At 47.0% G+C, this 25,482-nt stretch overlaps 1 protein-coding gene across 1 annotated transcript in view; it reads left to right on the top strand.

The window, feature by feature from the left end:
• Positions 1-25,482, top strand: part of GAK (cyclin G associated kinase) — a 2,243,070-nt gene that overhangs the window by 1,106,986 nt on the left and 1,110,602 nt on the right. The window contains exon 16 of the mRNA XM_069626358.1: positions 20,397-20,591. Coding sequence (XP_069482459.1) covers positions 20,397-20,591 — 195 coding nt within the window. The remainder of the gene's footprint in view (positions 1-20,396; positions 20,592-25,482) is intronic.

Genomic DNA, 25,482 nt, shown 5'->3' with positions numbered 1-25,482 from the left:
CTTAGGGAGAATTCTCATTTTATGGCTAATTTCCCTTACCTATAGGAGACCCTATAGGTAAGGGAAATTAGCCATAAAATGATTTGCTGGATTTGAAGGGTTTGTTTGTTTTTACCTGCTAAGAGTGAGACTCTTTTTTCCCACTCTTAGGCATTTTTGCTGTGTGTGTTCTAGGCTATTTTTGTGTTTAATGCCTATGTGATTTTCTCTCCCCCATAGGAACCATCTTTATTCACTCGTGTTACACAGCACTCAGTGCAGTGACGCAGTGTCGTAGCGACCCCCAAACATAGACTCCATACGCTGGGACTGGCTACTGTCTCCCAGGGCATGTAAAGTCCCCATTGACTTTACTAGTCAATTTCTATGAACTAAACCAGTACAACCCATCTTACTATGGAGGTACTGGAAGGGGTTAATAGTTTTTCCCCTATGTTCATTTTCGAGAGGGTACCGTACAGTACCTCTCTCAAAAGTTTCTGGCTGGTGGCAGTGGTTACTACCATAAATATTCGACCGCAAATATTTCTCTATGGGATTTTCCCATTGTTCAAGGCTACCACTTTTTCTGACAGCCTCTAACATACCGCCGGTGCATTTTAATATTAACTTTGCTCCGGTGGGTTTTATTTGCCAGAACTTTTATATAACTTCTTTCTCGTGTCTTTCTCTACAATTCTAACCCAGGTCAGGGATCCTTTGTTCGTCCGTTTGGCGGGCTTCTGCCCAGAAGCCCTCCTTCCGGCGCCACTGAGTCTGGGGTGGGTCCATTGTGTGGGAGGGGAGAAGGACCCCTGGACAGGGTTGCCTCCGCAACCCATGTCGCACTCTATCCTGATAAACTGGAGGGTCTCCCGCCAAGATGACCACTCCACTGTGTGAGTGACAGCTAGGCTGTATGAATGGGGCTCTTTTTGCATAAAAGCAGGGTCCTGAGGACTGGAAGAGCAAGACGTCGCCCCTGGAACTAAGAACCCGAAGAGGAGAGAAGCCAAAGACATCTGCAACGACTGAACCACCGGTGAAGCCCTGCTGCAGCGTCTCACCACTTTTCTCCACACGACGAGAGGAGATCTTCATCCGAAAGAGCCGTCTTCCCTTGGGCTGGTGGGGCCAACCAGTTTTCCAATCGCTTTCCCAAACCTGCTGTGGTCGAATCGCCAGTACCCTGCACTTGGAGACCGGATAGCCAAGCAGCTATCGAACCGGACCGCGATTAAAAGGAGCGTACCTTTTAAACTTAGTTTGGCAGCACTGCGGCTGGTTTCATCCCTGGGTAGTGCAGTACCTCGAACCTTCCTCCACGATGAGAGACCCTCTTCCTCTGCTGGTCCCCTCAAACTGCAGGAACTACCAGGAACAACCGTCACCGCAGGAGCCACTTCTTCACTTTAAAGGTACATTGTTCCGCCAGGCCGCCCTTTCTCTGCGATAGCTCTAAAGGTGTTTTAAATCCTTTACCTACCTGTTGGGTTGGCCGCCCCCCTCTCTTAACATTGTATTTTCAAAACTTTTGCAACCACCATTTCAAATATTGTTAACCAAAGACTTGACTGCAGCTACAAGAACATTTTGCTCCTGGGCCCTGGCCCTATACCACTAACTTTGGCACAGGCCTATTGACTCTGGTCCCATTTGTTAGATCTGCCTTTTCGAGATTGATTCTCCATTCGAACTGTGTGGTGCACCCCTTTCTTACAACAACTTTTTTCCCACTGCTTAATCATTGTGAAGTGCCATTTTGCTCAGTTTTCATTCTAAGTATTGCTTATATTGATGCACTGTCTTGTTGATCTGGTTCACAACTGATGGGAAGTGTTGCTAGGGTATATAAGAACCTATTTCTGAACAACTTGTGTTTTCCCCTCCCTTGTGAGGAATTGTTAGAGGATCCCTTGTGTGTAGTTTTCACTGTGCTGTTTTGGTCAGTTTTCACTCTGGTTCACTTGGTCTACAATTCATATAGGGAGTGTGTATATTTTTCCTTGACTTAGTTTAACTTGCTTGATACTTGTGATACATGTGTTTGATTAGAGGTGCATAAAATAAATATATATTTACTTTTTAACTAAAAAGCTTTGGTCAGTGTTTCCTTGTTCCTTAGTCTAGTGTCCCTAATGTGTAAACCCTGAATACTGCTCATCTCCCTCTTGAGATAAGTCTGACTGCTCAGCCACAGCTACCAACTAAATCTTTGTGGTACAGACTGATACCAAAGGGGATTTATTGCTCTCACCTGTAGTCCTAATCTTGTGTAGTGCTCCCTAAGGGTACTGCACGGGATTCTGCCTAACATGTGTGACCCCTCTCGCTGTCATGAAATGTGTGCCAAATATCAGTCACGGCCTAGTAATTTACATTTTCTCCAGCATTGGATCTTTCATAGATTCAGATGCTTGAATATTCCCCGTCGTCAGACTGGGAATCCTCGGTGATAAATTAAATAATAATAATAATAATTTTTTTTTAAATATATATATATATATATATATATATATATATATATATATATATATATATATACACTGCCACCTAGCAGTGCATGTACATAGCCCATTATAGCTTATGAGCCACTTCATTGTGTAGTCCCTCCACCTCACTTTGGTCCTTTATGGCCCCAGCCAATGAGGTGGCAGGGCTTAAGCTCCGCCCCCGGCAGCCATCTTCAGATTTTTCACCGCAGTCTATCAGACACAGGGAATCCTCAAGCTCTCTGAGCTTTTCCAAATTCTTTCTACTTTTGTGTGGAATATATTTGTAAAATATATTCCATCTTGTTCCCCTTCCGAGGGGCTTTCTTTCCTATTAACCTTGGTGGCAAAACTTGTTGTTTTCCTCTCAAAATCGTCAACTGAACTTCTCTTCAGAAATGGAGGCACCTCAGGCTGTCAGGAAGCCTTCCCTGTTCAGGGACTGCACGAGGTGCAAGAAGAAATTGGTTTACTACAAGGACCCCCACGAGCATTGCATTTATTGTCTGTACCCACATGACATTAAAAAATGCCAGATTTGTAAAACTTTTTCCACCAAGACCCTTCATGACAGGCATAGAAGACTCCTTTCATACCTGGAATCCAGGGATCAATCTTCGGACGAAGAGTCTGTCAGAACAGCTCCTTTCCAATCCAGCACTCCATCTGAGAGGCAAACTTCAAAGAGAAGGGCCTCTTCAGTGGAAAGGAGTTCCTCTCCCAAATCCAAAAAGAGGAAGCTGGAATTGATACCCTTTCTGCCTCCAGTTGACCTTTCAAGCCAGAAAAAGTCAGCAAAATCTGCCTCCAGAGGTAAGGAGGAGTTTGCAAAAAACGGGGGGGGGGGGTGGGGGGCAGTCGTCGGCGGGTAAACCGCCCACGAATGAAGGGAAAGGTAAAGGCCCGTCATCGGCCATACCGTCGACGAAACCAGCATCGACGACGACGATGCTTAAGACATCGTCGACAGTTAGATCATCGTCATAGGACATGTCGACCACGAAGCAATCGTCGACGAGCAAGAAACACCACTCGTCCACGAAGCATTCATCCATGACGCAGTCGTCCACGGAGCACACTCCACATTCGTCAACGAAGCCCTCGTCGACTGGAAAATGTCAGTCGTCGACGACGAATCCCTCGTCGACTGGAAAATCTCAGTCGTCGACGAGAATAACACCATCCATAACGCCTTCAGAGGCACCGCAAATTTCGGCAGCTACAGAGGAATTACTGCCTCTTACTCTTGAAGCTCTTGTCATTACGAGCAATATCATTGAGAAGAATACTGTAACTGAACCTCTGGTGCAGCAATTTTCACCTTTGGGGCACATGGCAGAACTTCCGGATATAATTCTTCAGGAAGAATTCTCTGATGCAGAAGTGGTGGAAGAGTCCATCGGTCCCTTACCGAAACAATACAGCCCTCCTTGGCACCCGTCCACGGGAGAATCCGAATATCCTCATGACCCGGTGCTCATGTTATCCGTGCAGAGGATTGTAGAAGAATTTTACAAACGGCAAAGGGAGAAGCAAGTTCCGATTAATCCCATTCCTAGAGAGTCATCCCCGATTCCAGGCACATCGGGTTGCTCTCCTTACAGGAGTAGACCGCAAAAACGGATGAGATCCCCTGCTCGAAGACCGAGGAGCAGCACCCACAGTGCTTCACCTACAAGAGTCCCGTCACCACAGTCATCGCACAGACCGCGATCTCCGGACGTAGATCCCACCATGGTACCGTCCACCATCTCGGTATCAGACTGGCAGGAGGATCCTTTTGGTGAATTTTCGGAACCAGAAGAAGGAGAAATAACTCAGGAGCCGGACGCACACAGTGATTGGGATGACTACGTCGTCGAGAAGCCCAGGAGGAGAGACTCACCGGGCAAGGCCTCACCACCGGATGATCTTGTTTCTTTCCACACCATAATAGGTAAAGCCGCAGAACTGTTTAAAATTCAGGTTTCTTCGGAGGAAAGGCAATCAGTGCTCTATGAGCACAGGGACAAACGAAGGAGGACAGTGACCACAATTCCCCTCCTCGATACCATCTGGGATTCCGGATCCAAGATCCTATCTACGCCCTTATCGACTCCGGCGTTGGTGTCCAGGCCAGAAAAGAAATATAAAGCTCCGGATTCGGCACCGCTTTGTTTAAGGGGTCATACGAAACCGGACTCAGTTATTACAGTGGCGGCCAGAAAGAAACTCGCCAACCCCTCCTCACCTTTGTCGGCACCACCGGATAAGGACGGACGCAAATTGGAAGCCATGGGCAGGAAAGTTTCATCTTCTGCATCACTTACAATCAGAGCGGGTAATGCAATGGCCATGACCGCACGATTCGATCGCGAGCTTTGGCTCCGCATGTCTAACTTGGCGAAACAATTACCACCGGAGCTCCAGGAGGAGGCAAAATCCATTATCGCGGATGGTGAAGCAACATCGGATCACATGATCGACGCGGCAGTTGATGTGGCCAAATCAGGCTTCAGGCAGATGGCGCACGGTACAGTGCTCAGAAGGCAGGCCTGGATGAAGGCTACTAACTTTAGACCTGAAGTTCAGGCGCAGATTCTGGACATGCCATTCGACGGTCAAGATCTTTTTGGGAAAAAGATAGACGACCATTTGAAAGCAATCAAGACAGACACTGACACAGCCAGAGCCATCAGTTCTTTAAAGGACAAAAGTAAGGACCATCGGTCTTTTCGTCCCTTTAGAGGTTCATCTTCCAAATTCAGGGGATACAGTCGTTCCTCCTCCTATGGTCCGAAAGCACAAGGCGGCACGTACCAAGGCAATAAATATCAGTCATCCAACAGATACGCCCATAGAGGCAGACGTGGCTCCGCCCAAGGGAAGTCGCAAGGCAAGCAGAACTGACGACCAATCCCCCCCCCCCTTCGCCACGCCCCGGTGGGGGGAAGGGTGAGCCAGTTTTTCCAGCGCTGGCGGTCAATTACATCGGACAAATGGGTGTTACAGGTGATCCGAAAGGGTCACACCTTAGAATTTCTGGACCAACCTCCTTCCCTGCCTCCAACATCTCGCAGAGTGCATATGCTAAAACAGGTCATGTCCGAAGTGCAAAAACTGCTCCAGAAGGCAGCAGTAGAACCAGTTCCTTATTCTCAGAGGGGAAAAGGTTTTTACTCCCGATTCTTCCTCGTCAGAAAGAAAAACGGTCAATGGAGACCCATCCTGGACCTGAGGGCGCTCAACAAGTTCATCAAGCGCATAACTTTCAAGATGGTGGCTCTACAAGGGGTGCTACCTTGGTTAAACAAGCACGACTTCTTGGCCACTTTAGACTTGGAGGATGCTTATTTCCACATCCCGATCCATCCAGCACACAGGCATTTCCTCAGGTTCACAGTGGGAGGGCTCCACTTTCAGTTTCAAGTGCTTCCGTTCGGCCTAAAATCGGCGCCAAGAGTTTTCACGAAATGCCTGGCACCGGTAGCGGCAGGTCTCAGGAGAGCAGGAACGGACGTTTTTCCATACCTGGACGATTGGCTGATAAAGGCAAGTTCAGCTGCAAAGGCTCGTTCGGCAGTGTCAAGGACGGTCAACCTCCTAAAAGAGTTAGGTTTCTCCATCAACCAGACGAAGTCCTGCCTCGTCCCCAGCAAGGTAGCTCTCTTCCTGGGAGCCGAGCTAGACTCCAGCATTCCCAGAGTGAGACCATCCACAGAGAGAATAGCAGCGATTCTACGCTTAACTTCGAACTTCCTACAGAAAGAGACAACATCTGTGCGCTCTTACAAATCCCTATTGGGCATGATGTCATCATGCATATTCCTCATACCGAACTGCAGGCTTCGCATGAGGCTGGTTCAGGAAGCTCTGGACCACCAATGGAAACAAGCTTTCGGATGCTGGGAAGACATTGTCCAGATTCCATCGACGTTGCACAAGGCCCTTCGATGGTGGAACGCTCCGAGGAATCTTCTACAGGGAATGCCTTTTCAAGCACCGACATCGACCCTCCTGCTGCGGACGGATGCTTCCTTATCAGGCTGGGGCACTCATCTTGCGGACCTCCAAACCAAGGGATCTTGGTCGGCACAAGAGTCCCAACTCCACATCAACGTGTTGGAGCTCAGGGCCGTAAGGTTGGCGCTGAAAGCCTTCCTACCGGTTATAGCTGGTCAAGTTCTTACAGTCCAGACAGACAACACGACCTCCATGCACTATACAAACAAGCAGGGAGGCACGAGGTCTCAGATTCTGTCGCAAGAAGCCCAACAGCTATGGGCATGGGCCTTGCGCTACGGGATTCAGATCAGGGCAGAGCACCTTCCAGGAGTGGACAATGTCCTAGCGGACAGATTAAGCAGAGACTACACAGCGTCACACGAGTGGGAGCTGGACGAAAAAGAAACCCAACGGATCTTTGCCTTATGGGGCCATCCGCAGATCGACCTTTTCGCCACCAGGAACAACAAAAAATGCAAGAGATTTGCGTCAAGATACCCCGAGCACCAATCGCTGGGAGACGCGTTCTCAGTGGATTGGTCGGTGAAGCTACTCTACGCCTTCCCACCCATTCCCCTCATATCGAGGATACTTCGCAGGGTGAAAGAACAGGATTGTTCCTTGATTCTTATTGCACCCGATTGGGCACGGCAAGTCTGGTACTCGACGCTGAGACATCTATCCTGCAAAACCCCGATTCGTCTCAGATCACATCAATATCTACTGACACAACAGAACCGCAAGGTCCTCCACCACGACCCGAGGAGCCTGTCCCTCAAGGCATGGTTCCTGAGCAGCGTAAACTAAGGCACCTAAAGTTACCATCAGAATGCTGGGATATCATCAGGGCCGCTAGAGCCCCGTCCACGCAACTCACCTACACCAGAAAATGGACCAGGTTTTCCAAATGGTGCGAGACCTCGGCGATCGATCCCCTCACGGCCTCGGTTGATCAAATTCTGCCTTACTTGTTGCACCTGGCTAAATCAGGGCTCTCACTGTCCTCTATCAAGGTCCATCTGTCAGCCATAGCGGCCTACACAGTAACCGCGGAGACGCAAGCCTTACTTTCCTTACCAGCGATCAAGATCTTCCTGAAAGGACTGATGCGTACTTATCCGCCTACACCAGTTCCGGAATGGAGCCTCAACACCGTCTTAACGGCCCTCATGCAACCTCCCTTCGAGCCCATACATAGATGCGATATGAAATTCTTGTCCTGGAAGGCATCCTTCCTGGTAGCCATCACATCGGCCAGAAGGATCAGTGAGTTGCAAGCTTTGTCTTCGGAACCTCCATTTACCTTGTTCCAGAAGGACCGCGTCATCTTAAGGCCTCACCCGAAGTTCCTCCCCAAGGTACTTTAGGAGATGTCCTTCACTGAGCGCATTGTGTTACCAACCTTCTTCCAGAATCACGCTTCAGAAGCGGAAAGGACATTACACACTCTAGACGTTTCTAGGGTGTTGAAGTTTTACTTGCAAAGAACCAAGGAGTTCCGCTCCTCAAACCGACTATTCATTTCCTTCTCTGGCCGTTCCAAGGGCCAACATATATCCAAACAAAGTCTGGCACGCTGGGTATTGTCCTGCATCACCCACTGCCATCAGTTGAAAGGCGACCCTTTAACTAGACCGCCGTCTGCTCACTCCACCAGAGGAAGGGCAGCGTCAACAGCATTCCACGCAGGGGTGGCCTTGAAAGACATATGCAGAGCTGCCACGTGGAGCACTCCATACTTTCGCGAAACACTACTGCCTGACTGAAGATACCAACAAAGAAACTGCAGTTGGACAGGCAGTGCTCCGCCATCTCTTTGTGTAAGGTAGGACCAGCCTCCTTTCCCACCTTTCCCGAAGTATGTAACCGTTGTGTTGCTGCATGGTAAAGGTTTGATCAGAAATATGTTTTTCTGTAATTATGCATATCTGTTTATTATGGTGACATGTTTTAACTGCTTGGTATTCTATTCAAGCATCTGAATCTATGAAAGATCCAATGCTGGAGAAGTCTTAGTTACTTACCTGTAACTGTATTTCTCCAGCATTGGTATCTTTCATAGATTCACATGCGCCCGCCCGCCTCCCCTGAGAAGCTGCTCCTATGCTCGGCATCCATCATACTGTAATCTCTACGGTTCAAAATCTGAAGATGGCTGCCGGGGGCGGAGCTTAAGCCCTGCCACCTCATTGGCTGGGGCCATAAAGGACCAAAGTGAGGTGGAGGGACTACACAATGAAGTGGCTCATAAGCTATAATGGGCTATGTACATGCACTGCTAGGTGGCAGTGTGTGTATATATATATATATATATTTTTTTTTTTTTAAAAAAAAATATTATTATTTAATTTATCACCGAGGATTCCCAGTCTGACGACGGGGAATATTCAAGCATGTGAATCTATGAAAGATACCAATGCTGGAGAAATACAGTTACAGGTAAGTAACTAAGACATCCTTATTGACTTGAATGCTTCTAGGGGGAGCATGTGGGGCAAACGAAGACCTAACGCTACATTACATGTTCCCACTTTTGACATTTCCTTCCCTGCAAATCTGCAATATTTAGAAAGTAACAAGGCAAACACATCTGTTGTATATTAACTTTAATTCGGCTGGAAAGAACATTGAATATAGACCATTTAGGTCAGAGGGTTCTCTACACTCTGTCAAAATGGTGTCTCGAGTACTGAATAGACTGGCTATAGTCTGGGGAAAAAGAGAAGTTTCGAAGATTGATATTGTATACCTCCCATTTCGCAAGAAGCTACTAGGATAAGAAACCTACCACTGTATTTACACAAACAATGATGGGACGAGGTGGAAACTGCAGAGCAGGTCATGTGCTCAAGGACCTGAATGTGCTCAGGGACCTGCATGTCCTCTCAATCTGGAGATGGTTTGAAAAAATGGGTTTCCCAAGAAAGTTTGGCTGGATTCTTTCCAAGAACCGTTCCTGATTGCCAGTTTGAGTGCATTCCAACAGTAGGATAATTTGGACATTAGTTGCACCTTGATTTCTTCAGGTCTTCATTCTTGACTTTGACAACAAGGGCTTTCTTTTGTAGTTAGGCTAATTTGGAGGTCCTGTGTGTTGGCTTCAACCTCAGTTAATCCATGTTCTGCCTCTCCCCCGCTTGTACATGGCTCTATTTTTAGAGGCGTCAACATTGGTGTTCAGAATATCCAACGTTTGCTCGATATTGCCTATTCTATGTTGCAGCTGTAGCGTCTGGGGAAACTCCCTGCTTAGGTGGTACATGAAGTGGGTCATGACCTCGTCCCCTCTCTGCTTGTCAGGGGACCTTCAGGCTAAAGCATCTAGTTTAGCTTGCTTTTTGAAGAAACACCACTTGCTTGCCATGGATCGCGAGTTGCGCAGGGCTTAAGTGGTATCGATCCACAGAACAGACCAGATGCTTTGCCAGCACACTTTAGTTTTTGTCAATATCGAACCTATAATCATAGGCTCAAATCAATTGAGGTCAACAGTCACTGAGGCCCTACCAAGTAGGGGGCCAGTCACTCCGAAGACACCTGTTGAGCAAGTCAGACATGAAGGCGGCCATGTATATGCTTCACTGAGCCACTCCACAATACCAATCGGATTACCCCATTTGAGGAGAGACTGCAGCCCGGTCAGTTTGTGACCTCCGCTCTCCCTGTACTATAGATTCAAAGCACAAAACAGGCATTATATTAATCCTTCTTGAGACCGTAGAAAGGAGTGCTCCCACTTAATGCATTTGTGGGACAGTGGGAGTAGCAATTGTGCCCCAAGTGCTCAATCAGATAGATGCATGAGGTCAAATGGATGTCAGCAGTGTTTCCTGCTCGCTTTGCTTTACTTACTCCAGAGGGACTGCCTCCCTTCAGAAAAACATGGTGGTCTGAGTGCTTGTGCCTCAGATACAGCAAGTGTCCCAAACCTTGAGATTGGCCTCCCCCAGTATGGGTCATAGAGGCACCAGCAACACCCACCCAACAGTCAGGGGGGCACTGTTGTAACTTGAGGTCGGAACCGCTCACCAGTTGCAGGCCTACATATACTGTTGCTCGGCAGCACAGCGCTCATCAGACATACTTCGCTTGGGACACTCTCACTGTTCGACCTCCGCATATGTCAATCACTAGGTTCTGCTAGTTCACCTGTATTGGCAGCAGTGTGTCCCCCCCCCCCCAGATTCTTCCTTTGCCACCTGGTCCACCAATGCAGCCTGCACAAGGTTGTTAGAAAAAGGATATTGTGGCTGTTGAGGGAGCTTGTCTTCTATGCAGCCATGTTGCATGACTGCTCGCTAGGGCCACTGCAAATACATTTAATTGATGCAGCTATGGAAAGGTTTTTAGGCTGCAGGCCTGATAATTATTTGTGGGGATTTTAATTTGGTGCTTCAGCAGTATTTGGACAGGCTGCCCCTGAAGACACCTGCTCATAGGGGTCTGGAGGTCTGGATGAGCGCCCCCCCATTTGTTCTGCATTCAACAGATTCGGATTGATTGACTCTTGGAGAGTAGCTAACTTGCAGAGGAAAGCCTATATGTTTTTACCCACCCTCACACAAGCTCCTCAAGGTTAACCTATTTGCTGATGGAGACAAAACAAACTTACCTATCAAGGAGGCCTCTTTTTTTCCGCTGGTGTGGTGTACCCTGATATGGTGGTTTTATTTTTAGACCTGCCAGTAGAGGGACAAGGTACAAGATGGTGACAATGTAATTAAATATTTGCATTACCCCTTTTAAGTTGTTTATAAAAGAGGACATAGAACATTTATTTGAGGGAAATGAAGGGGGTGGGGCGAGTGGCTCTGCAGCTAATGTGATTATTCAGGGTTTGCTTATAAGCGAGTGGATCAGAAGATGACACAAGAGGATGATCCGGAAGGCTCACGTTAGGGCTAGGTTGTGGGAGTGGAGTCTTAGGTGGGTTCTCCGGTTGAGCAAGGTGTGGGTTTAACAAAACAGATTAATGCCCTTAGCGAAGTTACTTGTAGCCTCCAATAGCGCACTATTGATTCCCAGGTAGGTCTGCGCTTTATAATTCATGCGTTTGTACATACTTAAATAAATGTGCTTCCTTTTATTTGAAATCTACAGGAAGATTAGGTTTTTAAAGGAGAGTTTATAGAAAGGGAGAAATGGCAGGTACATTGTTAGCTCACAGGTCAAGGAACTAAAGAGTCAATGAGAGGAACTCTGGGGTTCAAGAGGATGCAGGATACGTTTTGAGACCCTATTGGTTTTGCGTAGGCCTTTGCGAAATATTATGGAGCCCTCTACACTACTGAGACTAGGATCCTTCAATCGCACATTACATTAGGTACCATTTAGACTATATGAAACTCCCAAAAATAACAGAACATCTAATGTGGTTTTAGTGACCTGTTTCAGAATAGGTAGTTACCGTAGCAGTATGAAATCTTTAAAGGTGCCAGGTAAAGATGGATTCACAGTCCATTTCTATAAAAGGTTCCTGGAGATCTTGCCCTCTAAATTGGCGGATGTTTTAATTCTGTCCCTGAGAAACGGTGTGCCGCCTTTTATTTTTGGCCACAATGTTTGTAATTCATAAAGAAGGAAGAGTACAGGTTACTTTCTTTTTGTATAGGCCTATATCAATACTAAATGTAGATGTAAAGAACTTTACAAGAATACTGGCCTCCAGACTGGATGGCATATTACCTACTTTAATACATTCGGGCAAGATTGGTTTTGTAACTGGTAGGCTGGACGGAGACATTAAAAAAAACATTAATTTAATACAAGCGGCAAGGTACGTAAAGACTGACCCGCGCTTCCTCTAATTAGATGCCAGAAAGGCCTTTTACTGGGCCAGTTGGGGGTTTCTGTTCGGGATCTTAAAGGCCATATGGTTTTGTCTGTATTAGTTGTGATGGATAACAAATATTATTCTACCTCAACCGCGGAAGTGTCAATAATATCATCTCCATTTCACTGGCTTTGCATAGGAGTACACAACAGGGTTGCCCCTTTCACCACTCTAATTTGCTCTTGCTCTCGAACCCCTTACAGAAATAAGGGAGTGGAAAGAAATTCCAGGCTATTGCGTGGGGGATGTGCATACAAATTGGGGCTATTCGCTCACAACCTTGCTTGGGCTTTAACCAATCCAGGGACTCATTAGAGGCTCTACTGGACCAATTACAACTTTGACAATTAATTGGCAACAAAATGAATGTAGTTAAATCGCTGATACTCCCTCTTGGCCTAGGAGTTCAAAACACTATTGAAAGAACGCATGACTGCTTGAAAAAAATGGCTAATCCTTTGTACAGATTTGTGTAGATAAAATAAAATATTTAGTAGTACTTTAGTAGTTCGAATCAGACTTGCAAAGACTACATTAATTACAACTTGCCTGGATTGGACACTCAACACTGAAGATTAATTTGTTGCCTAGAATTCTTTATTTGTACACAATGGTAGCGGTTATTAATCAAAGGCATTTTTCCAGTGAGATCAAGCTTCCTCCACACTGGTACTTCCATGCACCTCCCCAAAACATGTACTTTGATGTACATCTCTGTTAGTGAGAATTCTCTGTTAAGGCTGATTTCCCAAACCTAGTGAGTCCCCGAGCAGCTTTGCTGGATTTTAGGGGTTTCATTTTTTCTCCTGCTAAGAGTGAGACACTTTTTCTCCCACTCTTAGACATGATTTGAGATATCCTTTGACTTTGTAATGTGTTTTATGGGCTATGGGGTCTTTTACTCCATAGGGTTTCATGTAGTTTTTGGTAAGTGCACCCTCAGTGCAGTAACACGGGTGTCATAGTGACCCCCAAACATAGACTCCATACCCTGGGACTGACTACTGTCTCCCAGGGCATGTAAAGTCACCATTGACTTTACTAGTCTTAAATTGGGAACAGAACCAGTACAAACCATCATATTGTGGAAGTACTGGTAGGGGTAATTAGATTGCCCCTGGGTCTGTTTTTCGAGGGGGCACTGTGCAGTCCCCCCTCGTCGAGTTTCTGGCTGGTGGCAGTGGTTACCACGTGAAATATTCCACCGGAATATTTTCTATGGGATTTTCCCATTCATTTTAAACACACCACTTTTTGGTGCAATGTTAAAGATACTGCTGGGTTATTTATTTAATATTTATTCCCCGGTTGGGTCTTTTTGCCAGGACTCGGTTTTAAAATGGCGTTTGTGTTCGCCTCTGTAACTCCAACCCAAGTCGAGCCCTTTGTTCCACTTTTTGGCGGGCTTCTCCACAGAAGCCTCCAAAAGTGGTGCCACTCTGTCTGGGTCTACAGGATGTGTGGGAGTGTCATGATGCCTACCCCCGGGCCTCCGGATCGTGTTCATCAGCCCCAGGAGCAAGCACCCAGATACTCATTAAAACCCCAACAGCTTCGGCTGGGAGCTGTTTGGATTCAGTCCTGGCGCCTTAGGCGCCAGGCTCATCATAGAAAACAGTCCTGGCGCCATAGGCGCCAGGCTCATAAACTCTACTTACCTTATGCAGACCATGCTGCAAATGAGTCCAAGCCAATGTGAGGCCTGGATGGGACTATTTTATTACAGGGACTATTTTTCACTTGGATGTGGTTCTGGGGAACTTCTTACTTGGGACTACTTTGCAGGCTATTTAAACCACGCCCGAACAGCAGCCCATGCTTCGCGTTATTCTGCATCCAGCAGCGTGACGCTCACTGTGTCTGCAAGTCAGCATCCAGTTTTCTGCCACGCCCGCCTCGAATCCGGAGCTCCTAGACAAAAGGAAAAGAAAGGAGAAGAGGTTGGATCACGGACATTATTTGATTCCTTACCTGATTCCGGACACTGCCCATCTCCGAGCCTGGAAAGGACATTATTTCAGCCAGCAGCAGCTCCGCGTTATACTCACCAGTCCACCGCATCTTTCGACTCGGCGCTGCCTCCATCATTTTCTTCGTCGAAATCCAGCACCTGGGGGGGAAAACAAAAGGAATAACAAGGTGAGCCGAGAAAACCGACAAAGACAATCTCTTTGCCACCATAGGCTTACCTACTTTACCACCGGAGGTGGTATTCTTTAATTCGCCGCATCTTCCTATGCCACACCGAAAAATGGAGAGAAAACAGCAAGTTAAATTCATGCAACTTTTACCGGACAGTGTTTGTTAATACAGACTCTTACCTGAACGCCATCAGCTGCCTCCAGGCAATATTCTTTTGGACCCAGCTGCAACCTAACGAGGGAATGGAACAAGAGTGAACATCGGACATATTGAACTCTTTGAATTTTATAGACACTGGAGTTAATATTTCTCCGGAACACCTCCAGTACCTTCAACCCAGTGAAGTAACTGGTATCTACGCGCCCCTGCATGCCATGCAGGATGGAGAGCTCATCATTTAAAAACATAAGGTGAGATTACCAAAAGGGGATATCGGAGGTGATTAGTGGGGAGAACGAGAACTGTTGGGGGGCCATCACTAAAGTCCACGGGTGGCTAAATCCCTTTCTCCACTTGCAGGAGAATACTTCTACGAGTCCAGCAGACATGATTAGGCGGGACAGTCCAGAATATCATCTCTTCACTACGCATCACGTTGGTGGAGACCGCAGCTGTCCGGGTCCGATCGACGCCCCTGTGTGAACCAGGTGAGCGTAACAGGGAGGGGGGTTTAGTCACCCTGGACTGAGTTGCCTCGGCAACTCAAGTCGCACTCTTGTGTGATTGGCCCAGTGGTGAGCCGCCCGGCTCACCACTTAGCATGTTTGAGTGACAGTTAGGACTGATGAATGGGCGTTTTCTGCAGAAAAGCAGGGCTTTGGGGACTGGAACTGGAGAAGTCGCCACAGGACCAAAGAATCTGAAGAGAGAGAAGCTGAGCCGACCTGCAACGACGACATCACCGGTGGAGCCCTGCTGAACCGTCTCACCACTTTTCCCGACGACAGAGGAGGTCTTCTTCCTTTGACTGGTGGGGATAACCAGTTTGCCTGCCTTTTCGCCTTTCCGGATCATCTCGTGGCCACCTTGCCTTTGCCAAGCACCCCGGCAACCGGGATACCATGTTTTACCACTACCGCGAATAAAAGGGTAGTACCTTTTAACCAGAGAACTCTGCGGCTGGTTTCTTCCCTGGCAGTGCAACGACCTTCAGCTTTCTTCCACGTCGAGATCTTCTCTTCCTCTGGACGACGCCGCGACTTGCACCCGCTGCCAGGAACAACTGCCCCCGCTGGAGGATCCTCTCCATTTTAAAGGTACTGTGTCCGCCTAGCCTCCCTTGCAACGGTCTGTTAGGGGTGTCTATTAAATCCTCGATTTACCACCTGGGCTGACCCTAGGCTGGCTAACTGAACTTTTGTGAGCTGAACTAATTCCTTTCTGAACTCTCTGCAAGACTTTTCAAGCCTCTTAAACTGTGTGATCTTGGGGTCATTGGTGTTCTACTCTCTCTGAGGGAGCCTGGCCTCTGAACTTTTTGCTCACAAGTAGACTTTGACTTTCCTGCCTTGCTGAGTGCTTCTAAAGTGTTAGTGTTGTGTGCTTTTCTAATTTCTGCCTTTTCCCTCCCTTTTTTGATAACTTATTGGAGTGCCATCTTTAGTTAGGCGCTCACCTCTGTCTGAAAATAAGTGGTGTTAACTAAGACTTGTCTAATAAGGATTAAGGGATGTATATATATTAATAGTGACTGTGTTTTGAACTTGCTTACAATAATAGTGCTGGAGTGTTTCTATAAGTGTGTCTTTAAATAAATAATTATATACTTTGATGCCAAAGCTCTGGTCAGTGTTTGCTTGGGCTACTGTATTTTGGTACCTAGCTTGTATACTCTATATACTGTCTAACTCTTCTTGAGAGAAGTCTGGCTGCTCAGCCACAGCTACCAGGTGAATCGGGGTGGTACAGACTGCTACCAATTGGGTTTACTGCCAACACCTGTAGTCTTAAGCCTTTTGCATTGGTCCCTAAGGGAACTGCACAGGTTTCTGCCTAACAATCTCCCACACCGCAGACTTTAATTTTCATGCACTTCCCCCCCACAGCATGCACTTGCATGCACTTCCCCCGAGAGACCCCCCCCACACATTGCTCTACATACACACAGACCCACTGTACCCCCACAGACACATCTTTCAACACCCTGCCATTTTCTGCACCGCCACAAGCAAACCTGGACACACTGACCACACACTGCCCACATACAGCCTATGCACACACTGCTAACACACAGTGTGCGCCTGCAAACACACACAACATTTTTGTGAATACATTACCTTTTCATGCCATTGGTTTTTGTACCTGGAAATCCAAACTAATTTCCTGGCAATGATGCAAGTACTTGGATGTATGTGTCCAATAGTTGCCAAAAGGTGCACGTATGATTAAATGCAGGAACGTATTTTTCATGTCTGAAAATCTCTTCATGGTTTCACTCTGTGGTGCTTCACTGTTCCTGTCCACTTTAGAAGACATTTATTTTATTGTGTTTTATTGGGCAATTGTCAGGTGCTCATACATCAAATAAATTGTTTTTAAAAGCGCCCACAGGGCAAAGGGAATGGAACAAGGGAGACAGCAAAACAATGGAAAATGCTAAATACACAGAGGTCCTACTAGGCCTTTTGAACATTTAGATCGTGCAAGTGCGGAGAGAGAGAAGGGACAGGGTTAAGTGCAAGAGGATCCACAGAGGGGTGAAATGCTAGGGAGATGGTAAAAAAGGCAACAGGTAAGTGCAAAGATCGGGTTACGGAAGGCAACAGGTAAGTGCCAGGCAGTGACCACAAGAAAGGAGAGGGGTCACTAGCCTATACAATACGTGCAGTCCTTTAGGCATCCGTCCTCCCCTTACCCAAAGGTAAGGGGAGGTCGGATGCTGCGGGCGATCGTACAGAAAGCCAAGACCCAGAAGGACACATAAGGGTTCAGGCCACCAGTTACAGCTACTGTGGGGTTTAGCAAAGTAGGGACAGGAAAGTCTTGAGGTGCTTGCAGAAACTTGGAGATCCGGCTCAAGATGGAGAGAAAGGGGAGGCTGTTCTAGAGGAGGGAGCCAGCTGAGGAAAGGGAACAGCTGCCCGCTCTCTGCTTAGAGAAGAACTTGACAAGCAGAGAGTTGGAGACGGAGGGTCGGAGGGATCTGGAAGGAGAGTATTTGGTGAGAACAAGTTGCGGATATCGTGATCCCTGGCCCCGGACAGCATTATGGGTGATGCAGAGGGATTTAAATGTGATGCTTGCAAAAACTGGGAGCCAGTGGAGAGATTTTAGGGCTGGAGAGATATGGTCGCTGGGCTTAAGGCCAAGGATAAGTCTCTCAGCCCTATTCTGGATTAGCTAGAGGCGGGCGGATAGAGGAAGAAGGTAGATGAAGGAAGGGGCTGTTGCAGTAGTCCAACCTGGAGAGTACCAGAAGTCTGGAGACATTGAGCTTCTGTGGCAAAGTGAGGAATGGAAATATGCCCCTAAGCAGGTAGTTGTTAATGGGCCTTCTTGGCAAGGTCCAAGATTTGGGGAATGAAAGAGAGCGGGGAGTCTAAGATAGCTCCCAGGTTTCTGGGCTCAGGGTAAGGAGAGGGGTAAAGCACATTGAGGGTGGCCACAGTGAGGGGAGAAAAGAGGGAACAGGAGTACCCATGGGAAGAATCGCAGTCTTGCTGGCATTGAGACTGAGGTAATTGGAGGTACATAAAGACTGGATAGCAGACTGGCAATCAGGAATAACCACAGAGGCCAGAGAAAAAAAATGCAAAGGGTAGTCTGAAGAAGAGTTGCGTATTGTCTGCATAACACTGGAAGTGGGGTGAAAAAGTGGAAATAAAGTGTGCAAGAGGAGCGAGATAGATGTTAAAGCACCAGGGCGAAAGGATGGAGCCCCGGGGAACGCCACAGGTGAAGATAGAGGTGGGTGAGGAGAAAAAACCCAGGATAACCTGGTAGGGACGGTCAGTGAGGACTCGTAGTAGAGTACTGCTGCATTGTGTCAGAACGTTTCTCAAATATTGCTGAAGCCTTGTCCATTGCTCTGCTCGGCTTCAGATTGCCTCATCAAATCTTTCCTGGAAACAGTCCTCAATAATCTACAGTCTTGAATTCTTTGCAAAAATAGTTTCTTCATCTGTACGTTTGAAGTCTAGTTCCTGGTCGTAGTATTATCTGTCTATTAACAAGCTTTTTTCTGTGAGCGAAATATTCATGATGACACATGTAAAAGTTTGTTTTCTGCTGTCCGAAAACAGGCAATTAGTAAAGGGAAGGGTTAATATGCTCATCTGCTAAGAGGTTGTACAGGTGTATCAAACAATACTTGTGTATGCCTGCTGTGACTAATAAAGGGAATTTGTCCCTTCTCCCCAAGGGGTAGACCCTTCCTGTGAGGCTAGGGAGGTGAGCCTGCTCTGCAATACCCTCTCTAGGGGTAGAGGAAAGTGGGACCTCACCAGGAGAGACTCCCTGTGTAGGGACAAGGATCTCCGTTCCTGTGCGGAACTCCCTCAGGCTAAACACATTATGGCCTGCATGGGATGTTGCAACAGAAGAAGACATGAACTATCATGACTGGGACAAAGAAACTACCAATGGATATCATTAACCTGTGGAAAAGGGTCATATCCCTTTAAATCATGATTTCCAAGATACTGGGTAGAGTTATTTTAAAGATTTAAGTCCAGAGAATAAAAGAACCTCAGGAGAAGAGAGAATTGCAGATGTAAGCTGGGGGAGGCACTCAGCTGTGTGACGGCTGATGAGTTCCCAGGAGCCCACGATTTTCAAACTCGCTCTCTGTGGCAATACCGGACGCCAGACTTGCGATGACTCAAAAACTAGAGAAAGGGGCAGGGCAGGAGTCCAACAGGAGGTGGTGGCGAGACCACAGTAATGAATACGTGGTGAACAGTTGGTCCATAGAACGTTGCCGAGATCACCATCAATGGAAGGTCTCATTGCATTCAGGCGTGCAGTTGAACACCAGGATCCCCGAGACAAAAAAAAAAAAGTGAAGAGCCGAACTCCACAGGGATGATGGCGTCGGTGGCGCATGAAGAAAAAGTGAGTCCCAGAGAGAAATATCTCAAACACACTCCTTCAGGAAAGGAGGAGACCGGGTGGTACGGGAAGATTGAAGGCAATCAGTATCCTGCACAGTTAACTAGTCATAGTAGAGGATCTGAAGTAGAGTTAACTCAGAAGGCGACTAGATATGTAAGTTGTAAATCAAGCGAGGATCGTTATACCGTACAGGTGATTCCTAACAGTAGAGGATATGGAAAAAGTGGATAAGAATCTGGGCAAAGAGAAAGCAAATCAGTGTAAAAAAAATACCCTGGGAAAGGAAACGAAAAACATGCTATCCTGTACAAGAACAATTTAATAATACTGAGAGAGAAAGAGATAATCCTGAATCTAAAAACAGAAGGCGGTTCAAAGTCAAGTGATACAAGAGGAATGGAACGGTTATAACCTAAACGTAAAAGACTTGCATCAAAAACTTATTACCTCAGAAGGGATCCAAAGAGAAGACTAAAGTTCAACAACCCCCTAGAAGAACTGAAGAGATTAAAACAAGCAGTCATGAGAGACTTATTTGCAGATTGGCTATTGGAGACTGGTACTAGCTATACTGCAGGAGAAGTGAGTTATTCTCCTGACCAAAGTAAATATTCTCTTAGTAATATGGTCAGTTAGGGTAGTTTGTGGACAACTGACTTATTTCTTTGGATGTTCACGACAGACAAACGACCACCTTAGTAGCGTAGGTAGCATCCATAGTCATAGAGAATGTTAGGCCTTGTTACCTTTACTTTAATAAAAGACTATGCATCATGTCCCTTGAGAGTCTGTGTCCTCCTTCTGGCTCGCCATACTACCTGTTATAAATGTAATTTTGAAAATGTCATAAATTTGTGAAATTTTGCAAATAGTGCTTTATTTTTATTTATGATTTTTTTTTCTTCTTCCTGCAGATATATAGAATACATGTGTGACATGATGGCAGAAGAGCCTATTATTCCTCATAGCAAACCCATCCTGATCAGATCCATTGTTATGACCCCAGTACCTCTTTTCAGCAAACTACGCAATGGCTGTCGACCTTTTTGTGAAGTGTACGTAAGGGATGAAAGAGTGCTCACCACTTCCCAAGAATATGATAAAATGAAGTAAGTGCACAATGACTCTGCTAAATTAGCTAATTTGTTTCCCTTTTATGATTAGTCACTGATGTATATGTGGTTAGAAAAAAAGTGTTCGGTCTCTGGATTGAAAAGTATTTTTTTATGGTTAGTAGATTTGGTGGAAATCGTGGTTTGGGAAGTTCACTCTTGTATAGATGTGACAGACTTGACAGACTGTTGTGGATAATGTGAGTTTCAATTTGAGGGTTGGAACGTTTGCAGTGTGCTAAGCAGGGCAAGGGTTTCCTATGTCATTAGGAAGGTCCTTCTTTCCTATTCAGTAGTGTTGCAGCACTGGAAGCTTCCTTTAAGTGAAACTGTTTATGGACAACAAAAAATAAACTTCAATTTTCTTTACACAAAGAAAAATTTAAGGATGGGTAAGGCCAGGAAAACGTTCCCGATACAGACTAAAAACTCGTTCATCATGAGCAGAAGCATAGCAAGTTCCTTTGACACAGTTCAAGTCAGTGTGTGAGGGCCAGCTCCAGGTTCCCTTACACATAATATGCACAACGTCTACATTGTGTACTTCCTTCACATACAAAAGCAACGAGTGCATGGGTAGAAGCAATGCCAGATTTTTCAATTTAGTTGACAGAGGTATGCAGTGCAACACACGCAACACACACACGCCCCCCCCACACACACACACACGTTGCAAGACCCTCCCTATGGGTGTGGGCAAGCTGGACCGCGCTGGGAGTGACGCCCCTTAGGGGGATGAACTCTCATTGTAGAGTGAGATCTCGCTTAAAGACACTACTCTCTGCCTATATTAATCTTGCTTAATGCCGGAGATCAATCTCTAAGCGCGGGACAGGGACTCAAACCTGTGGTGTTCTACATTGTCTGGTTTCCAAGACCGACTCATTGCCCCTGACCCAGTCCTCATGGGGGGGACAATTAGATTGTAAATGTTACGCTCACCTGGTTCCCACGGGGGCGTCGACCGGAACTGGGCCGCTGTTATTGCCACCAGCGTGACGTGTAGCGCCGAGATGACTGACTGGACTAGCCAGCTCAGCCTAGTTTGTCTGGCTCGCAAGAATATTCTTCTGCAAAGGAGAAGAGGAATTAACCACCCGTGGAATTGAGTGACAACCCACCTTCCCCACTCCCGTTGTCTTCCCACTGATCACTCTTGATGTCCCCTCCTTAGTCTCACCTGATGGTTTGGAAGGATGAGCTCTCCATCCTGCGTCGACCGCATGGGCTCGTTGATGACCAGTTACTTCACTGGCGTAGAGGAATTGGTGAGTTCCAGTATTGACTCTAAAGTCCAATTGTTCATAAGAGTTCAAATGTCTGCTCTTCACTCTGTCCGATTCCTTGCAGGTTGCCGATTAATCCACTCAAAGATTTCCAAATGGCACTCGGTAAGATTCAGGTAAGTCTATTGTGTTTTTCCCCTTAGGGGACGGGGTACGGCGATGAAGCAGAGTTGACTGCGCCGACCCGAAATGAGGTGAGTACCTCCCGTGGTAAATCAGGTAAGTCCTTGGGGGTAGCTTGTATGGCCTTAGAGAGTCCCCTTGCTCACCTTGCTGTCTTTGTCTCCTTAGGTGTCGGAGGGTGGCCGCGAGATGGAGAGAGCGTGATGGAATGCTGAAGTACCGCCAAGCAGGTGAGTTCAGCGCTGCGCCGTAGAAATGCGAAGCGATGCTTCAAAGACTTCTGTCTTTCAGTTCCTTGGCGAAATGGATCAGGATTCAGGTAAGGATTTAAGTTAAAACTCCTGTTCTAACCTTTATCCTTTTTGTCTTCTTGTTTCAGGAGTCCCAGGACTGAAGCAGGCGTGGCTGAAGACTGTAGCTGCTGAAAACACGGTGAGCGTTACGCTGCAGCAAGCAGAATAATGCGAAGCACGTGTGGCTGTCCGGGCGTGGTTTAAATAGCCTTGGAAGAAGATCCAGGTAAGTATTCTTCCACAGCCCCACCCAAGTAACAAAATAGTCCCTTCAGTAAAATAGTCCCTCCTAAGCCTCATTTGGCTTGAGTCTTCATGCAGCATGGTCTGCCTCAGGTGAGTATGCAGCATGGTCTGCTTCAGGTAAGTTATCAATAATGAGCCTGGCGCCCATGGCGCCAGGACTGACTTTATCTTTATGAGCCTGGCGCCATAGGCGCCAGGACTGTACCCAAACAGCCCCTAACTGGGGCTTTTGGGCATGCTCCAAGTGGCATGATGCCTGCTTCCGGGGCTGCTGGGCCTGGTCTGGTCTTCCGGGGGCAGGCATCATGACAGTAAATGTGATGAGGCCTTTTTGTTTTGCTAACACCACTGCTGAACCCTCCTGAGAATCGATATCCTATCAGAAGCATGTTACTTCCCGTAACAGAGACTCCCATAAAAACACAGAAGTCCTCAGTTGGAGAACGAGATTCCCTGACGCAATCCGGATGGCAGGGGAGGAGACACGCAGAGCGGACGCTGCCGCTGGAGTGCAGAAAGAAGACAGCCTGGAGGCGGGACCACAGAGAGGACATGGTGGGCCAGGAGCACCAGGGGCGAAAGCTCTGCCACTCTACGGGAAGCCGTCGAAACGGAGAGTGCCCTGAGCACTGATGAATTCCAAAGAATGTCATTGTGACAGACAGACATGGCAGGTGGAAATCAATGCCACCAACATCAGAATCGCCAACCATCCCTGGTGGAAGTTCTGTGAGAGAACAGGTGCGCCGGGTTGTGCACAAAGGGAGGTGGGCGGTTCAATGCTGTGGGGAAGCTAAAGGCCTGAATCATTCACTGGTTAGTGAGCCTGTGAACAACCTGAACAGGGACAGAAGTGTCCAGAATAATAGAACATATAAGAATACTGAAAGCCATTTTGACATGTCCCATGAGGAGGAAGGGGGCATGAAGCCCGCCAGAGAGCGAGAGAAGCCCAGAGGACACACTGGGAATAGCCTGCCCAGGGGTTGATGTCTGCGGAAAGACTGATACCAATAGCGAAAGCCAAGAGAGCCAAATTGAAAAGTCCCATAAGGAGCAGGGGCCTCGGACAAAAGAAACCCAGTGATTAGAGAACAGTGAATAGCCTCCATAAGGGCTGAGGTGTCCGGAAGTACACAAGGACTGATACCAATACTGAAGGCCAAGAGAGCCCTAAGATGGAACTCAAGAGTGGAACGCCCACGCTAACCGGGAGTGCGAAAGCCAGAGTGAGCGAGTTGGGCCTTAAGATTCAGCATTGTTGTTGGGAGCTGGGTTCGGCCCCATTTGGATTCAAGCATTGAAACCTTTGTTTAACTGAGTTATCCTTTTTGAAAACTTGAAAGCATTTCATGAACCGAGTGACTTTGCAACCAAAAGAACTGAGACAGACTGTGACCTAAGCCATGAACTGTGTCCTCAGAAGAACATTTGATTTTTGGAGATTATCTACAGGAGAGGGGTGGGGGTCAGCCAGGAGGTATTGCGGACCTCAAGTGTGAAAACACTTTCTTTCGTTTGGTTTCCTTTTTATCTAGTGGCAGGGCCAGTTAGTCGGACAAGTTATGTCGCAGGACTGTTTTTGTGTTACTTAACATCCTGACTAGTAGCTTAGTTTATGTTGGTAGGGGGGAGAGCTCCCTTGTCGGAATAGGGATACAGAGTAGTTTTTGTTTATATTTAATAATTTATTCTTGAACTAGTGTTCAGGTCCGTTCTACATGAGACCACAAGCAAACCAGACTTGTATCGGCCTCTTTGGGTATCGACAGTGAGGTGTAGCTCACGTCTCAAGGCCCTACTGCTCACATCTCACATCTGGGCATAGCCATTTGACTCGGTTTCCTCAGCTGCATTTGTGTTATTGAAACTTAAAGTAAAAAGTGAACCTTTTTTTAAATGTAATCTTTTCTTTATTTTTAAAACCAAAGGCGTAAACAAGCAAGAGTAGCGATGCATCAACATAGCTCTCCAGAATTGGAAATATAGCATGAGACCGTATCAAGACCATTTTAGCGGAAGGTGTCAAACATTGCTTGCTTACTCCACCAAACCAAACCCCTCCCCTTCTGCAATCCCCCCGTATGTATTCCTCTGTCTAACTACAGTACGGTTGTATCCATAGTCAATTGCTGGTCAGACCCGTCTTTTACCCCTCAATGGTCCCACACAGAAAAGGAGGTGTGAGCGTCCAGTCCACTCCATAGTGTTGGTCGCTGCAATTTCCAGCCTTGTGCGCATAGTGCAGTGCAACCGACAGATATGCCGGGCATAACCCCCCATCGAAGACCCCCTTGGCACCTGGATTATTCCTTACCCCCTCGAGACCAACGTACAGCCGGGCGACCGCCTCATGAAATACGCAGGCAGGATAATCCGACATATGGATCAAACCAAGGTTGTTTGGCCATTCAGGAGAAACTGCACAGATATATTCCAGTCCGGTCCCTGAGATTCTCGAACGTAGCACTTCTGCAGATACCTAAATGCAGGAGGGAGCTTCTGGATGGCCAAGCCTTTTTGGTTGCTGGGCCCAAACTTCAGCATTCTCTGCCTATCCATTTAAGAACCACTGTGGACTTTCTCCCTTTTAAACAAAATCTCAAAACTTTTCTCTTCCGGTAAGGATTGGTTGTCCCCTGTCTCCTTTTACTCGTTTCTCGGGGTATCTTGCTTTCTAAGCGCCATGATGCCTTTGGTGAAGGGTGCACTATATAAGTAGGTGATTGATTGATCTACAATCTACCAGAAGCGGTCTGCTTGGCTAGACCTTGAGAACCGCTTATAGGTGCCTCATAACATTAAACACAGTTTAGCAAGCAGGGCTCTTCAAGCAGCCTCAGTGGGTGGGATTTCAGCTTTACAATTGACAAGTACCAATTTACAGGCTGCAAAAAGCATGATATTGATCAGCTTGCATACTAACAGGTCCTCATGCCA

This window comes from Ambystoma mexicanum, chromosome 6p (genome assembly GCF_040938575.1).
Source record: "Ambystoma mexicanum isolate Mex_15411 chromosome 6p, UKY_AmexF1_1, whole genome shotgun sequence".
NCBI classification, from domain to species: domain Eukaryota; kingdom Metazoa; phylum Chordata; class Amphibia; order Caudata; family Ambystomatidae; genus Ambystoma; species Ambystoma mexicanum.
The sequence above is the reverse complement of the archived record's forward strand: the minus strand, read 5'-3'. Positions and strand labels throughout refer to the sequence as shown.